Source organism: Anser cygnoides, chromosome 12 (genome assembly GCF_040182565.1).
Source record: "Anser cygnoides isolate HZ-2024a breed goose chromosome 12, Taihu_goose_T2T_genome, whole genome shotgun sequence".
Lineage (NCBI taxonomy): Eukaryota > Metazoa > Chordata > Aves > Anseriformes > Anatidae > Anser > Anser cygnoides.
The window spans coordinates 13118444-13134660 of NC_089884.1; the positions used below are offsets into that span (position 1 = coordinate 13118444).

The 16217-nt window shown below is 58.9% G+C and overlaps 2 protein-coding genes and 1 non-coding gene across 9 annotated transcripts in view; 2 read left to right on the forward strand and 1 right to left on the reverse strand.

Moving 5' to 3' along the window:
• HYDIN (HYDIN axonemal central pair apparatus protein) overlaps nucleotides 1-10572 on the forward strand; it is a 129432-nt gene extending 118860 nt beyond the window's left edge. For 6 of the 7 annotated variants that reach the window (XM_067004278.1, XM_067004279.1, XM_067004277.1 and 3 more), the window contains 15 exons: nucleotides 297-462; nucleotides 800-947; nucleotides 1527-1734; nucleotides 1902-2123; nucleotides 2340-2509; nucleotides 3194-3392; nucleotides 3558-3716; nucleotides 4253-4533; nucleotides 4858-5077; nucleotides 5534-5746; nucleotides 7496-7659; nucleotides 7919-8069; nucleotides 8476-8706; nucleotides 9427-9651; nucleotides 10000-10572. In XM_067004278.1, coding sequence (XP_066860379.1) covers nucleotides 297-462; nucleotides 800-947; nucleotides 1527-1734; nucleotides 1902-2123; nucleotides 2340-2509; nucleotides 3194-3392; nucleotides 3558-3716; nucleotides 4253-4533; nucleotides 4858-5077; nucleotides 5534-5746; nucleotides 7496-7659; nucleotides 7919-8069; nucleotides 8476-8706; nucleotides 9427-9651; nucleotides 10000-10488 — 3246 coding nt within the window. In that variant the 3' untranslated portion in view covers nucleotides 10489-10572. Of the gene's footprint in view, nucleotides 1-296; nucleotides 463-799; nucleotides 948-1526; nucleotides 1735-1901; nucleotides 2124-2339; nucleotides 2510-3193; nucleotides 3393-3557; nucleotides 3717-4252; nucleotides 4534-4857; nucleotides 5078-5533; nucleotides 5747-7495; nucleotides 7660-7918; nucleotides 8070-8475; nucleotides 8707-9426; nucleotides 9652-9999 lie in introns of those variants that run through there. The other variant, XR_010834390.1, reaches the window with a different exon arrangement.
• A 249-nt stretch (nucleotides 10573-10821) lies between these two features.
• Nucleotides 10822-16217, forward strand: part of VAC14 (VAC14 component of PIKFYVE complex) — a 50329-nt gene continuing 44933 nt past the window's right edge. The window contains exons 1-4 of the mRNA XM_067004264.1: nucleotides 10822-10971; nucleotides 13626-13776; nucleotides 15044-15211; nucleotides 15885-15947. Of these exons, the coding sequence (XP_066860365.1) occupies nucleotides 10868-10971; nucleotides 13626-13776; nucleotides 15044-15211; nucleotides 15885-15947 (486 nt within the window). The 5' untranslated portion in view covers nucleotides 10822-10867. The remainder of the gene's footprint in view (nucleotides 10972-13625; nucleotides 13777-15043; nucleotides 15212-15884; nucleotides 15948-16217) is intronic.
• On the reverse strand, nucleotides 12271-12341 carry TRNAG-GCC (transfer RNA glycine (anticodon GCC)). Its single transcript has one exon. It is a non-coding gene; the product is annotated as a tRNA-Gly (tRNA).

Consider the following 16217-nt stretch of genomic DNA (forward strand, 5'->3'; position numbering starts at 1 on the left):
TTTGGCACCAGCTGTGTCTGCACTCTCGGGATGTCCCACCTCACTGTGAACTTGCTTTAACCACGACCATGAGGAAACCTTTGCATATAGCACAAATAAGCTGGCAGATGAACCTGTTGTCACACTGTACCCCACCTGCCATGCCTTTGGGCTGTAAGTGGCACGGTGGCCTCTTTCTGAGTTGGCAGTGCATAAGGTGGAGCTTTCTGGGGTTTCTCTATGGTGCAGCATGCATCCCTCTTCCCTTACCCCTGCCAAGGGCAGCAACTTTCCTTCATTTGTCTCTTTTTCCCCAGATCAAGTTTGAATTCATCCCCTGGCATCTGGACATCACAGAGTCATTCTGGGTCTTTACGATCCCCGAGCAGAGCGTTTCAGTCCCGTTCCTGCTGGTGGGCAACACCACCGACCCGCTGGTGACTCTGGACAGGTCCCACCTGAACTTCCACTTGCTGTTAGTCGGTGAGCACCATGATTGTACCTTATACACTCAGACATGCTGCTCCAGTCCTCCTGCTCCAGCAAGCTCTGAAAAGGAAGCTGGAAATGGGATCAGGCACTGGTGTGAGCAGATCAGCCAGCTCCTGGACCTGAGTGTATGAGGGAGAGGAAGGGGAAGGGAGGAAGACGTGGGTGTTTGGGTCATAGTGCATGACTGGGGGTTCTAAGAGAGGATTTGGGGGTGATGCTGGGGATCCCAGGGAGTCAGAAGCCCGTGGCCCCCCTGGCCAGGAGCACAGTGTGCAGCAGTGGCCTGGCTGCCAAGGGGTTTGCAAGAGCTGCTCCATCCCTTCCTCAGGGCACAAGGTACACCAGACCATCTATATGATCAACAGCGAGAAGGAAGCCTTCAGCTTTGCCTTCAGAGAAAGCTCTCTCTTCTCAGAGGGATGCAGCACCTCCGTGAAAATAGAGCCCCTGGAAGGCTCCATCGCTCCCCTTTCAAGGTAACGCGGCAGCATCCCCGGCCAGGTTCCCTCTCCCACCTGCCAAACGTTGCATGCTCACATTGCTTTTGAGGCTTTCTCCCCTCTATAGTCACCAGATGACTCGCAGCAATAGCATAAATCCAGCTTGTTTCATTCCTTCCCCTTGGGGACACCACTGGTCAGCACGTTTCTCTGTCTGGTGGCTGTGTCTGGGTTTCGCTGGGCTTCCAGGCCCCCTTCCTAGAGAAGTGTGAGCTTGGATCTTCTGTTTTTGATGACAAAAGCATGTTCTGGGGCTTCACCCATATGATCCTGAGCCAGGGGCTGTGCAAGCAGTGCCACAGGCCACCAGCACGCCTGCTGACCCACTGAGGATGTTCCTGTGCCCACTCACAGCCTGCCCCAGTGCCTGGAGAGAATGTGAGCTCTGGGTGGCTTTGCTGTGGCTTAAAAGATGCTGAGTTGTGACTTGGCACCGGGTGTGTGATAAGAGAGCACCCTGCATCAGTTGCTGCTCTCTCATGAGCCAGGCAGTACAGGGCCAAAAAAGATGTCAGAGATGGAGAATGGAGCAGAAAAAGGGTCTTCTCTCCCCAGGCTTCCCATTACAGTCATCTTCACACCAACACTGGAAGGAGAGGTGGTCTTCAACCTCAAGTGCGATGTCAAGAGGAAGACGGAGCCCCTCTGCTTGAATATCAAGGCCAGTGGCTACAGCATGAGCGTCTCCGTCAGGTGTGAGGGTGGCGACGGCCGCGGCACCGAGCTCAGCGCACAGGAGGTCAACGTCATTGATTTCGAGGAGGTGAGCAGGGAATGGTTATCTTCATTTAGGTGTATAAGCTGGTCTCAAGAGAGTGAGGCTGAGCCTTGACAGCAGTCCTCAGCCCCAGGAAGGCCCCAGGAGCACACGAGGAAGGAGCACTTGCTGTCGGCTGGTGCTCCATGCGTCCTTGCCCCGTCTCCCCGCAGGTGCAGCTGAACGAGAGCACCAAGCGCGTCCTCAGCATCTGCAATAACGGAAAATTCGGCTTCAGCTTCTCGTGGGAGCTGAGCGGCCCTGCAGCTCGAGTGCAGCTCCTCACCCTCACCCCTCAGACGGGCAGCGTGCAGGCTGAGAGCAAAGTGGAGACCCAGCTGGTTTTCCACCCGCAGAAAATGTGCTCTTTAAAGGACGTGGAGCTGACGCTGCAGGTGAGGCACCCATGTTTGGTACAGGACCTTCGCCTTCCCCATGCACCAGCAGGAGCCATGACTCCCAAAAACCTTTCCCTCACAGCCCACCTTCTGCTGTCCTTCGGCACCTGGTTTTCCTTATTGTCCCGCCGTGTCCTTCCTCAGCCACCTCCGGTGTTTGTGGTTGCAGTTCCCATCCCTTCAGCTGGCTCACACTCTCTCTCTGCCCCCCAGATCAGCCAGGGTCCCACGTTTACCTGCGTGTTCCTGGCCACTGTGGTAGTACCCGCCATCCATTTCTCTGCCACCAGACTCAACTTTGGAGCCTGCTTTGTCTACCAGGCTGGGATGCCACCTGCCCGGCAGACCCTCGTCATCACGAACAAAGCAGACAAGGATGTCAGGTAGGCCTTCACACGCTCCTTCAGCCCTTGCTTAGTGTCCTGGCTCCACGTCCTTGCGGCGAGCAGGGCTGTTGGCCAAACAGGGGTTGGGCTGCATGAGGACACAGGGTCTGGTGTCACAGGCAGGCCGAGCAGGCTGCACCGCTCTGCTGTGAGCTCCTGGGGTCTGACCAAAAGCCTGGCTGAGGTGTCCCAGGGAAGCCACAACAGCAGGGAGCTGGGTGCAGCCCGTGGACCCATCCCATCCTGCACGCTGAGCGTGACACCCTGCCTGGCAGCAGGAGCCCCCGTCTGTTTGTTGAGCTTTTCAGCTGCTTTACCCCAGAATGTCACCTTATCTTTATGTTCAAACGTGCTCCTCCCTCCTGGTGTGACACAGCAGGCTCCTTCGTGCCCAGCTGTGCTGGCTGTGAGGCTTCACTAAGCATTCCCCCAGGATGCCTTTGCCATTATTCACCTCTCCTCGGGGTGCCGGTCACATAAGGGACCAGGTCATCCCATTTCCCACCGCTGAGCACGAGGAGACCTCGTGCCAGGATAACACACCCCGGGAGGGAGCAGCTGGGCCCTCCTGGCCTGAGGATGCAGTGAGAGGAGACGGGAGAGCCCCGAGCAGCCCCGATGTCTCCTGCGGAGCACACGCAGCCTTGTGACACCTCTGCTTCTCCTCGTGCTTTCCGCCAGCCTGAGCTGCCTGTTCGCCGGCACCGCACACCTGGAGGTGGGCTGCCCAGCGTGCATCCTTCGCCCAGGAGGGGCCGTGGAAGTGCCCGTCACTTTCTATCCCAGAGAGGTTGCATCTTACCAGGAGCTCATCCCTTTTGAAATCAATGGCCTTTACCACCAGACTGTGGAGGTCCAAGGAAGGGGCACAGAAATGAAGGTGAGATGACATCCAAATCCTAAAACTCGGGTTACAGCCCGCCAGCATGGCTCTCTCACTTCCTCATCCCTCTTCCCTTGCCCTGTTCTGCTTTTCTGCCATGAAGGGGTAGAAAACCTTTCCTCCTCCTTGCCTTTTGCTCCATACTAATTCCTTCTGCCTCAGGTTGATGTTGTGGAACCACAAGGGAAGGTGGTGAAGCTGGGAGCCCTCTCCATCGGACAGACGGTGAAGAAGACTGTCACCATAGCAAACAACAGTCTCGCCCCTCTCAATTTCAAGCTCAGTTTCAAGTCCTCTGTGCCAGAGCTGCAAGAACACGGGGTAAGGCTGCTCCAGGTGGGAGCTAGCATTAATTGCAGTTGTGTGCTGTGTTGGCTGCCTGTGTGCTGTCCTGTCCTGTCCTGCCTCCCGAGGGTGCTCGACCAGTAGATACCTGCGATGTCTCACCTGAGCGAGGTGTCACAGCTCCCCTAGCAGCCAGCAGTGAGAAGCAGGCACAATTCCTCTAACTTGGTTCAAACACCTGTGTCTGGATGTGGCCACGTAGTTCAGATATGGGAAGGTAAGGGAGGCAAACCAGTCTCCGATGACCGAGAGTTACAGCTCTCTTGAGGTTTGCACAGAATGACTCTGGAAGGTGCAGTCCCGCTTGCCATGGCCAGATGGATGTGTCACAGGAAAACACCTTTGGTGCCCAGGGATGCGTACCGGGGAAGGACTGAGGTTGGGGCAGTGGTGCTGGGGACAGAAGAGGAATGTATGTAAGCAGGACTGGAGGACTCTGCTCTGACTCTCGTGATAAAGGACTCGCAGCTCGGTTGCCAGATGAAGCAGTTTCCACCCGTTTCTTTGCGCAGGTTCTCTGCGTGCACCCCACCGGCGAACTGAATCTGAAGCCCAAAGGAGACACCTGCAAAGTGGAGGTGGTCTTCTCCCCAAAGCGCCGCATCCAGCCGTTCGCTGGGGAAGTGATGCTGGAGAGCAAGGGCCTGGCGCGCTCCCTCTTCATGGTGCGGGGCTCCTGCCAGGGCATCCACGTCAGCCTGGACCAGGAACACCTCAACTTCGGAGCGGTGCTGCAGCAGAGCCACGCGTCGCAGCGCATCACCATGCAGAACATGGGCGACATAGGAGTCAAGTAATGCAACCCCCTGCTCCATCTGAGTGCTGAGAGCTTGGGCGAGGGTTGGGTGGTGCTGTAGCTTGCCCAGACAGTTCTCCTCTGCTTTTTTCGTCCCACTGGAGAGCCATGCAGCCAAGATTGTGCAGCCAGGCCCTGGCAGTTAGCAGGGATACACCCAAATCTTTTATAGACGGGTGCAAGCTGAGTCCTGCTCAGCTTGAAACCTTGCCATGCCTGAGATCCTGTGGAGAAGCCCGCAGGAGGTTTGGAGCAGCACACTGAATCCACAGCCTCCCCGTTGCTAATCCTTCCTTCTGTCTTTGTGCTTTCCTTGGCAAGGTTTAAGTGGGACGTCAAGAGCTTCAAGCCTGATTTCTCCATCAGCCCCACGAAGGGGTACATCTCCCCAGGAATGGATGTCCCCTTCGTCGTCAGCTTCCACCCCTCGAAGCCAAGCCTCTCTATCCAGTACGAGGGACTGCAGTGCTCCATCCAGGGCAGCGAGCCGCTCCAGCTTACGCTGGCAGGGTGCTGTGTGGAGGCCCCTGTGAGCAAAGAGGTAACCGCAGCGGAGCCAGGACGGGGACTGGAGGCCCCTCACCTGCTCCCTGTTTCTTTCTCCCCTCCTTGGGAAGCCGCAGCCCCATCACCCAGCATGCAAAGGACTTGTTCCTCTCCCTTCTTCTGAGAGCAAGCAGCTTGATTGACCCCAAAGCCTATGGTCTGAATGGGCATTTTGCATATAACTTTTCCTAAAGTGCTTCTTGCTGTGCTCCAGAGCCTGGTATAGAGCCGGTCTGAGTCCTTTACAGCTCTCCCACCCCCCTGGGCAGCACAGGACCTTCTTCCAGCTGGGGCTGATAGCCCAGACTGCCTGCCCCACAGCTCCCACCCCAACTGCAGGCTTCTGCCTCTTCCTCTGACCCCTCTGCCAGCTGGTGAGCAGGTGCCAGTCCCGCAGCAGTGAAAGGATCCCACTGTACAGCCAGGCCCCATCTGTGCTCCTCCATTGCAGACGCTGACATTTGCATGTGACGTACGTGAGACACACAGCCAGACCATCCTCCTGTCCAACCCGAGCAACGAGGCCTGCACCGTGAAGCCCGTCATTGAGGGCGAACACTGGAAAGGGCCTGAATTTTTCCACCTAGAGGCCAACGAACAAAACAAGCCCTACAAGATCACCTACAGCCCCCTAACCATGAGCTCCGACAAAAAGAAGCACCAGGTATGTGACGGGCCAGCATGCTGACCCTTGTAGCATGACCCGCAGAGCTCACCCTGCTTTGGGCAGGAGGTTGGACAAGATGTTCTCCTCCAAACTTGGGTTATGATCAATTCATCCTATGGTCCTGTTGTGGTTTAACCTGGCAGGCAGCTAAGCACCACACAGCCGTTCGCTCACCCTCCCCCTTCCCTCTCCGGGATGGGGGAGAGAAACGGGAAAGTGAAGCCTATGGATTGAGATAAAGACAGTTTATTAAGACAGGAAAATAATAATAATAATAGTACTACTAATAATAATGTGTACGAAACAAATGATGCACAATGCAATTGCTCACCACCCGCTGACCAATGCTCAGCCTATCCCTGAGCAGCCGGCCCCCCACCCCGGCCAGCCACCCCTATATATTGTTCAGCATGATGCCATATGGTGTGGAATACCCCTCTGGCCAGTTTGGGTCGGCTGTCCTGGGTCTGTCCCCTCCCAGCTCCTGCTGCACCCCCAGCCTGCCCGCTGGCAGGACAGAGCGAGAAGCTGAAAAGTCCTTGGCTTGGTGTAAGCACTGCTCTGCAACAATTAAAACAGCAGCATGTTATCAGCGCTCTTCTCATCCTAATCCAAAACACAGCACCCTACCAGCTACTAGGAGGAAAATTACCCTAACTGAAACCAGGACAGATCCTATGTTGGAAGCTGGGTTTCTGGGTGGTTAAAGGCCAGGCATAGAAGAGCTAATCTGAAAAGTCAGGTTGTCTGAAGGCTCAGGAAATGAGATTTGTTCTGTACAGCTCCTGGTCCCTGCCCGTGCAGCCCAGGGGGGCTCAGAGCCCTTCATTCTCAGCCCTGTGGGCTGCACAAGCTCCCCAAGCCCTGGACAGCACTGCGCTGCTGACCCTACTGTGGCTTGGGGTCTTTTTGCAACAAGGGGGGCAAAGCTGTGCTGCTGGTCTGAGAGCAGTCTGTCGGGTGGGATCCTGCCCAGGGCATCTCTTGACATCATCTTCAGTGACGTGGGAGCTTTGGAAAGAGCCTTTCCTAAGGGTCCCAGGCTGAACAGAGAGGGGTGATTTTTCCCCTCCATTTCCATGGGCACTGTTTCTGAGACAAGCCCTTAGATCAAGGGGCTCAGCTGAGAATGGCTCTGGGGAGCTGGAGGTGCCTGTCAGCCCCCTGCCCCGTTCCAGCTGACCTTACAGCAAGGCAGAATTTGAGCCAGAGCACGAACGGAGGCCAGAGATCTCCGGGTTCAGTCTCCAGGGCACCAAGCAGATCTGTGCCCTGTAGGGTTACACGTGCTCAGTATCTCTTTAATGGTTGATATTCACATTTAAAGCCCTGCTGTGGGGGTCCTGCAGATTTCGGCTGCCCTGGGGGCAGAGGAGATGCCACAGAGGGCATGTGGTGGTGACCTGGTGGCACCCGAGAGGAGTGCTGTGTGTGAGCCCACTCTGGCTGGTGGGACCCTGCCGTGCTAGCGCATGGGCTCTTGGCAATAATTTTGGGGCTAATCCCAACACTGTCAGCGGGGTAGTCAAGCTTAGCAATGCCCTGTCGTTGTGCCAGCCTGAGTGGGGACAGTGACACCACCTCCACCTGCACCGGCCACTGGGCTGTGGTCACAGCTCCACTGCCTGCATCACTCGGTGCTACTTGAGTCACAGGGACCTGCAACGGTCTGGGGGTGCTTGAGAGCCAGTAGCTGTTCTGGCCAGAAGGCAGGAGAGCTCACCCCATCCCATTCTTTACTTCTAGGGCTCCATCTTCTTCCCCTTGCCAGACGGGACAGGTTTGCACTACCTCCTGCAGGGGACTGCTGAGGGCCCGAAGTGTTCGGGGACCATTGTTCGGGAGGTACCGTGCAGGACCTCCTACACCGAGCTCATCCCCGTCTCCAACTGGCTGAGCAGACCGCAGAGGTGAGTCGTGCCCCGAAGCCTCCTCCCATCAGCAGTCCCTGCAGCGCCTGGGAGCTCCTTCCAGCAAGCTTCTCCTTGGCCACTTGTGGCCATGGGTGCCTGGGGTCACAGTGCCGTGTTCAGACCCATCCTGGGGGGCTCTTCTGGGGTGCTGGCTCCCTCTGCTTGGTGCAGGGAGGAGGAGAGGGGCTGTGGCATTCCCCCCATATCCTACGGGAGTCCTTCCTGCTGACCTTCCTCGCCTCCTCCTCACCCCCAGGTTCCTCGTGGTGACAGACATACTCAAACCAGAGAACCTGGAGAGTGGTTCCGTGCTGCGTGGGCTGGAGTACATTGACGTGCCTGGCTCCGACAAGAAGGACTACAAGCTCACCTTCCTCTCCTACAAGGAGGGCGTCTTTAACACAATGGTAAACGCGGACACCAGGCTGCAGAGTCCTTCGAGGGTCTCCTTGGGGTCTTTCAAGGGGCTTTTTGCTCCCTGAGAAGCCCCGTGCCTGTTTTCACACCTCCAAGTGCCAAACGTGGGGCTGTAGGTCCTGGGTGGCCACCGAACAGCAGGCACCTCCACCTTGCACTGTCGCTCTCAGTGCGGGTCCCCTTGAGGGCTGTGTAGCACTGGTGGGTCAGGGCATTGGTGAGGGGGAAGCAGTTGGAGAACACAAAGTGGAAATGCCTTGCGCTCCTCCTAGGTGGCTGCTGTGGCTGTTGTGGAGGCAGGGTGCTGAGCTGCAGGGCTCTGCAGGCCGGCCTAGCACAGCTGGGGGGGGGTTATCTGCAAAACAACCAGCACTTCCCTTTTTTTCTCCAATCCAGGTGACCTTCCTCAACGAGGCGACCGAGGAGTACTTGTTTTACATGATCACTTTCAAGGCCACGGCACCAGGACCCGTCGGCACCGTTGAAGTGAGCGCCGCTGTGCGGCAGAGCGTGTCTTCTGCCGTCAGGGTGGACAACCCGCTGGCCGTCCCAGTGGTGTTCGACGTCGACTGCAAAGTGCCTGACGTCAGCGTCCCCCCGCACTTCACTGTGCCTGCCCAGGCAGAGGTTGGTGCCCACCCCACCCAGCTGCTCCCCGCAGCCCTTCTGGGAGAGAAACAGGGGGCTGCTCTCCGAGGGTGGCAGCTCCCACCGCTAATCTGAAGGGACAGAAGCATGTGAGAGTGTCTCTGGTGGGAATTGCCCTGCACTGATGCTCTTTGCACCCCTCGTGATGTGCAAAACCAGAAGTCGGTGTCCCTCAGGCCATCCTGAGAGTGTGACTGCCCTGTGCCCCCCCCTGATCGCTCTTCTTGGGGCCAGGCCCCATGCAGGGCCACTGGGGTCTCCTGTGTCCTCACGAGCACTGTGCTCGATGGATGGGCTGGGTCAGGCCGCCCAGCTGTCCTGAGAACTGCTGGAAACACTGAAAAAGACAAAAATACTGCTCTAATAGCACTGAAACACGAGTGTGGATGTATGGAGGTGGGGGTTTCGGGCTGGTTTCCCAAGAAAGCTGCTGGGGCAGCCCTGCAGGTCGCTGTGCATGCCAGCCTGTCCTCCCTAACTCGAATTTGGCAGTGTGCTGCAATAGGGACGTGGTGTGTGAGCACAGCAGGGGCATGGCTGCTAGAGCCTGCTAAAGCAGGAGCCACGGTGAGGGGCCGGCTGTTAGTTGTGCCCCTTGGGAGCCGCCTGCACTGCCTCCCAGCACGGCCTGAGCACACCCAGGGCTGCTTTCCCCCGTCCTCTGCCTGAGCCCGTGGCTTTTCCCTTTGTCCCTCCCAGGCTGATCTTGTTTTCGAGTACCGGCCCCTGAAGGTGGGCGAGAGCACCGGGCGCCTGATGCTCCACAGCAGCGACTTGGGCTCGTGCCACTACGAGCTGAGCCTGAAAGCCACCCCCAGCAAGCCGGAGAAGCCACTCTACTTCTGCACCACGCTGGGCTCTAACCAGACCCTCACCGCCAAAGTCATGAACTACAGCCGTCAGAAGACAGACTACGTCCTCCAGGTGAGCCCAGCACGCTCTGGGGGAGGGAGGGAGCCCAGCCGGTCTCCTTGCAGACCTCCCCTGCTGCCCTTTAGGGTCCCACAGTGCCTGGACTCCCACTTCGCTGCTGGAGCCAGGGATTTTGGTCCCCCAGGGCTTGGCTGTAGGGTTGTCCCTTTGGGGCACGTTTGGGCAGACCCTATGGGTGGTCAGCAGGGACACGGTGAGGGAACTGGGAAGTCAGGGGCAGGAAAGGGAAAGCGTGATGCAGTCGGGAACCTTGATTTGTTTGTTCCCTGCTCTTTATATTCTCATCCCCCAAGCTCTGCTTTTGTGACCCCCTCCCCGTCTCTTCTGCCCCCCGCACAGACCGACTGCCCCGACTTCCAGACGGAGAAAACCATCAGCATGCCCCCAGCCTGCGCGGGGGGCTCGGAGGTGTGCGTGGAGGTGACCTACGAGCCCTGCCAGCTGGGCGAGTCCCGGGCCACCCTGCAGCTCTCGGGCCCGCCGGGGGGCGAGTACAGCATCCCGCTCTTCGGCCTGGCCCTGCCGCCCAAGCCGCAGGGCCCCTTCCCCATCAAGGCCGGCGGCAGCACCTCCATCCCCTTCAAGAACGTCTTCCTCCAGCCCACGGCCTTCACCTACAGCGTGGAGAACCCGGCCTTCGCCGTCCGGGCCACCGGGACCTTGCGCCCCAAGAAGACCATCTTCATGGCCGTCTCCTTCGAGGGCAGCCCGGGCGGCGGCAGGACCCCCGTCACCAGCCGCCTGGTGGTCTCCTGCCCCCGGGCGGCCGGCGTGGGGCCGGGGGTCTCCTGGGTGTACTACCTGCGGGGCCTCCCCGCGGACAAGTGACCGGGGGCCTCCATGGGGTCCTCCATGGGGATGGAGCTGATTGTGGGCGGCACCACAGCTAACGGGGGGTCACGGCAAATTGGGGGGGGCTTTGGGGGGCTTGCGGGGGGGTTATGGGGGTGTTCTCTGTAATGGTTTGGAATAAAGAGGGCGAGGCATGGAGCGAGGATGGAGATGGAGGCCGGGGGATGGTGGAGGCTGGGTGGAGGCTGGGGGGGGGGTTGGTCCTCCGGCCGCCAGGGGGGGTCCTGAGGAGGGATGGGGGCCACGTGAGGGGTGCTGAGGGTCACGTGAGGGTTGGTGGGGGTCACGTGAGGGGGTGCGGAGGGTTCGGGGGGGGGAGGGAGGGAGGGGGGAGGCCGCCGGTGGTGCCGGTGCCATGAACGCGGAGCGGGACCTGGCGCCGCTGGCGCCCAGCGTGGTGCGGGCGCTGAACGACAAGCTGTACGAGAAGAGGAAGGTGGCGGCGCTGGAGATCGAGAAGTGAGCGGCGGGGGGGGGGGGGACGGGGGGGGGAGGCACCGGGAGACCCCCCCGGGGACACGGGGACCCCCCCCCCGGACCCCTCCGGGCGCGGCGGGTCCCGGCTGCCCCGCGCTGTCCCCGGGGGCTGGGGTCCCGGGGCTGGGCCCGGGGGGATTTGGGGTGGGAGGTGGGTTTGTGCGGGGCGGACCCGGCCCCTTTCTCTGCTCCTCGTCCTCTGCCTCCCCCGGGGGTCGTGTCCCAGCGGGGGTCGTGGCGGACACGCAGGTCGGCCCCCCTCGGCCGGGAGGGGCAGCTCTGCCCCCGCTCGTCCTGCCCCGGGGCCGCGGTTTCCCGATTGCTTTGTGCCACCCCAGATCCGACTGGGGACCTGCTGATGGGGCTGAGCGCCCAACGAGGGAAGGGTGCCAGGGGGAGGAAGCCAAGGGGCAGCCCCTTTGTGGGGGTGCCTGGGTTTAGGTCAGCCCAGACCTGCGGTGGAGCAGCACCGTGCAAGGATGGACTCAGCACACTGGTCGGGTGCCTCCCAGCCCCGTGCCCCATAAAAGTAGCTCCTGCTCCCTGGCCCTGTGCATTGCCCGTTGGGTGCCTCCCACAGCCCCGAGCCCGTTAAACCCCGAGGGGCATAAAGCTGGCGCTCCCCAAACAAGAACCCCGCCGCGCTCCCTGAATCCCGGCGGTAAGGGGCTGCCTCCGTGCTGCTGGGGCTCGGTGCGCGTTCCTCCTGCTGGATGGAGCCTGCGGCTGGGCTCAGACCGGAGTCGGAGCCATTCGCCTGGAATCAGCGGGTTTGGAGAGGGGCTTGTCTGCCACTGCTGAAAAACTCAGCTCCTGAGTGGAGCAGAGCAAGGGGCTTCGTGATGACGCTGAAGGAGGAGGAGGACAGCTGCTTTGCTCACAGCAGGGCGAGAAGAGCACTGGTAATAATCATTTGGGGGAAAAAGAGGTCATAAATATCTTCTAGAATGATTTTCTGTGTTACAAAGCGGATAGTTGGGCAGTGGCACTTGACTAGAAGGGGGCAGCGTGAGATTTCCCAGCCCCTCGGCCCCTGTCTGGCTCCCCAGGATTAAAACATGAGGGGTGTCTGGGCAAAATCCTGAGCGTCAGAATTTCCCAAATCTAGTACAGCAGGAAAAAAAAAATATATATATATATATATGAAGTTTGGCATTGGAAATCTTTGTACCTCCATCAAAGATTAAAATAGGGATCCTTACTTAGGCTGAGATGCTGAGGCCCGTGGGCCCGCTCCGTGTGCAGAAATCAAAGGGAATAAAAAGGGAAAAGTTTTGGGGCTGCATTGGCCGGGAATCGAACCCGGGCCTCCCGCGTGGCAGGCGAGAATTCTACCACTGAACCACCAATGCCCAGCTGCGTGCAGCTGCCTCGCGCCCGCGCCCTGAGGGTTCGGTGGGAGCAGCCCCCAGGTGCGGGGGTCACTGAGCCCCCCACTGAAAGCTGGTGCGGTAAGCAGCTCCAGGGAGAGGCAGGTATTTCATGGGGAGGCCCCGTCTGCTTGTCTGTAGTTGTGCAGCGCGTTTTGTTAAAAAATCCAAGAGGAACGTCCGCTGAAGCAACGGGTGGCGGGGAAGGTCCCAAATCTCCACGCTGGGCACACATCTGGTGGGAAATAATTCTCCGCTGAGCCGTCAGCGTGCTGTGCCATCGTCTCGTGCCGTGTCGGGGGCAAATGACCCTTATATCCTGTGGGACAGCGCGTGTCCTGGTTGAACAACGTCCTTGCCACTTCCTCAAATGGCTCTTGGGTTTGTGGCAGTGACGTGGAGCTTGCCGGCCCCCACTGCCCCTCACGAGGTGCTTGGGCTTTAGGAGCGTTGTCCCCGTAAACCAACAGCCCTCAGTGCGAGCACTGCCTCGTCATGGCCCCCTCGGGGGGACTGCTGAGAGGGGAAGGTGGGGTGGGACCTGCTTTGGCCTGCGATGGAAGGTCCTGATGCTGCAGGCAGCTTGTTGAAACGAATTCTTTGTCTGGGACATTGGCCTCGCCGCTTGTGCATGCCCCACTCTCAGTAGCCCCCGGCTCTGTCCCTGTCAGCTCTGCCTTTCAGGGCCGGGTGGCCTGGCAAGCCAGGGCAGCGTGACTGTCAGCATGGACACCGTGGGTCCGAGCCCCCTGGATGCACGATGGATCTATGGCAGCAGCATCGGCCTGAGGCACGGCCCCGTACGGAGCAGGGGACCTGGTGGCTTCTTCTCTGGCCTCTCAGTCCCTTGGGGATGGAAGAAATCCTCCTCCCAGCCTGGTCTGGCATCCAGCCCTTTGAAAGTGCTGCTGTGAGCACGCAGCCCTGGTGAGGGGCCCTTGAGAGCTGATCCTGAGCTGGCTCTGGGCTCTGGTTGCTGGGCCGTGAGCTGCAAACAAGGCTGCAGGCGTGGGTACGGGGTGCCCGGGGGGCTGAGGGCAGCAGGAGGGCAGCGAGCTGCTGGTGAGCATGAGCAGGAAGAGCTCTGCGCGGCCAGAGGGGGTTTCACTTGTGCTCTTTCCAAACCTTCCCCTTTTTGCTACCTCTTCTTCGAGTGCTGTACCCACAGCTCCACATCCCCGTTTCTGCTGGCCACGGGAAGCTGAGCCCCCAGGCGTTTACATCAGGCAAAATCTAAATCTTCCTGCTGTCCTCTTCTCCCCCCAGGCTGGTGCGCGAGTTCGTGGCTCAGAACAACACGTCTCAGATCAAGCACGTCATCCAGATCCTGTCGCAGGAGTTCGCGCTCTCCCAGCACCCCCACAGCCGGAAAGGGGGGCTCATCGGCCTGGCCGCCTGCTCCATCGCCCTGGGCAAGGTAGGGATGAGCGTTTTTTGGCTCGTGCACGCCGCAGAGGGACAGAAACTGCTCCGTGTGCTGCGTTAATTAGCCTTAGTGACGACTTTCTGTGGGACCCGATGGAGGTTTCACTTGCTGCCCGCTCGGTCCAGCCTTGGAGGCGTTACCACAGGTGCCCTTTGTGGGGAAAGCTGCCTGCTCCTGTCCCAGTTAAGGGTTTCCCCTCTCACTTTACTCTCATTACAAAGAACAAGCTCAGTAAGTTGCCTTCAGGTCAGAGCACCCAGATCCCCGCTGAGGGCAGCACGGGCTCGGAGCTCCGTCGGGCTTTTCGCTTACACCACGGGGTGATTTTGGAAAGTGCCCGCAAGGGAAGGAGTCAGCTTGGAACATGGCAGGGCACATGCCAGAGGCAGCTCGGAGCTTGGTAGGAGCTGACTGTCCCTACTAGAGCAGCTGAGAGGTGTAACTTATTCACTTAATCCCCTTCTGATGAGAGTTTTGTTCATTTAATCCCCTTCTTCTGATCAGCTGAAACGGCTGCTTTGAGGCCTGGCATCTTTGGCATTAGCTGCCTTTAAGCTGACGGCCACGTGGCTCTGGGCAGCGCTCCTGTCTTCATCCTGTTGTTAAAGCCCAGAGCCTCTTCCCAAAACACTCCTCTCCAGGATCTCTGCTCTGGTGTCAGCCCCAAAAGGTCCCCAGAGCACAGCCTGGGAGTGTACCCCTTGCTCAGTGCATGCTGCTGGAGCAGCCGGCCCTGAGGGACGGAGGAGTCGGGTTTGGTGGCCTTGAGGGGCGCCGATAAGCACCTTAATCTGCCCGTCTGCACGCTGTCGACTTCCTTACCATCTCCTGTGCTGGATGCTCGAGAAACGCCAGGTCAGTTCCCCCACGTGGGTTTGTTTTAACCTGAAAACGAGCCCACCTCCTGCCTCCACCTGTGTGCCTGGAACTCCTGCTGCGCCGGTGAACCCTGAAGCCTTTTGGGCTGGGGCTGGTCCCTCAGGGGCAGAGTCAAGTTCTGCCTGGCGTGGCTCCTTCATGCTGCAGCCTGTCCTGCAGCATGTAAAACTACGAGTGTGCTCTCTGGGAGAGCGAGGCTGCGCCGATCTCTCCTGGGAATGAGAGCCCCAGAGCTGCTTCAGGTAGCAGCCAGCTCTGAGAGCTGTCTGTAAGCAGCCACACGCACCCAATCTGTCCGTTTCTGGGACCCATGGTGGTGCCACCTCTTCCCTCTCCCTGTGGCGTGCTCCTCAGCTAAGCAGTCTCCTCCTGCCCCCAGGACTCCGGGCTCTACCTGAAGGAGCTGATCGAGCCAGTGCTGACGTGTTTCAACGACGCCGACAGTCGGCTGCGGTACTACGCTTGTGAGGCCCTCTACAACATCGTGAAGGTGGCCAGAGGCTCTGTCCTTCCGCACTTCAACGTACTCTTTGATGGCCTCAGCAAGGTAAGGAGCTTCCTCTAAGCCCCCACGCGTTTCTCATTTCTTTACTGGAAAAGTAAAGCCTCTTTCCTAGGCCTCTTCTTCCCTGAGTCAGACAAACCAAGCTGGCCAAGGTCATCTTTTCAGGTAAACTGGTTCGCTTTGACCAGGCAGGTCTGAAGGACTGCCCAAACGGTTTCTGCAGCAGCATGCTGACCCCTGGTGCTGTGGATACCGGAGTTCACCATGAGATACCTGTTCTCAGTCCTCATCTCCAGGATGCATTTTTCTGCTCCTTGTTCAGGGGTGCAGGAAAACAAGGCCATCAGAACTGCTGCGGTTGAGGTGGCTCTGCAGCACGATGTCTTTTGGGGTCTGTCAGGATCAAAACCCCATCTGCAGATGTCTGCCTTTGCAGCTTATCACTGCAAACTTGTTCTTTGGTGCCACTTGAGAACATGGCTGCTGGCACACGGGAAGGTGATGGGTGCCTGATATCCCGCTTAGAAAACGTCTAGAGAGTTTGTCGGAGCCTAATGAGGAGTCAGAGATAAAGGGATTTGTCCCTGACCATCCCTGTGATACCAAAGGAGAGCAATGGTCTTGTGAGCGTGCTGTGAGCTCTGCTGCAGAGGCAGGAAGAGGCCTGGGACCTGCTGGTGCAATGATTTCTCTTTCTCATTTCTGTTGTTCGCAGTTGGCTGCTGATCCTGACCCAAATGTCAAAAGTGGCTCCGAGCTTCTAGATCGGCTTCTCAAGGTATTTTTCCTCTTCCCGTTGAGAGCCCTCGGTGCGGGCACACAGCCGTGCTGTGCCTGCAGGCGCCTCCGCTGCCCGACGTGTCATGGCAGGGTGCTTGGGAAGCCGTGGTCCCCAGAGGCTGGAACCATCCTGGCACAGTTCTGTGGCTACCCTGAAAGCGTTTCTTTCTGTCTCTGGCTGTAGCCTGTTAGATTGAGAGGCTGGAGGCGATCCCAGGCAGGGGGTTTGAGCAGCCAGCAGGTTATTGCAATGTAACGTGTGTATTTA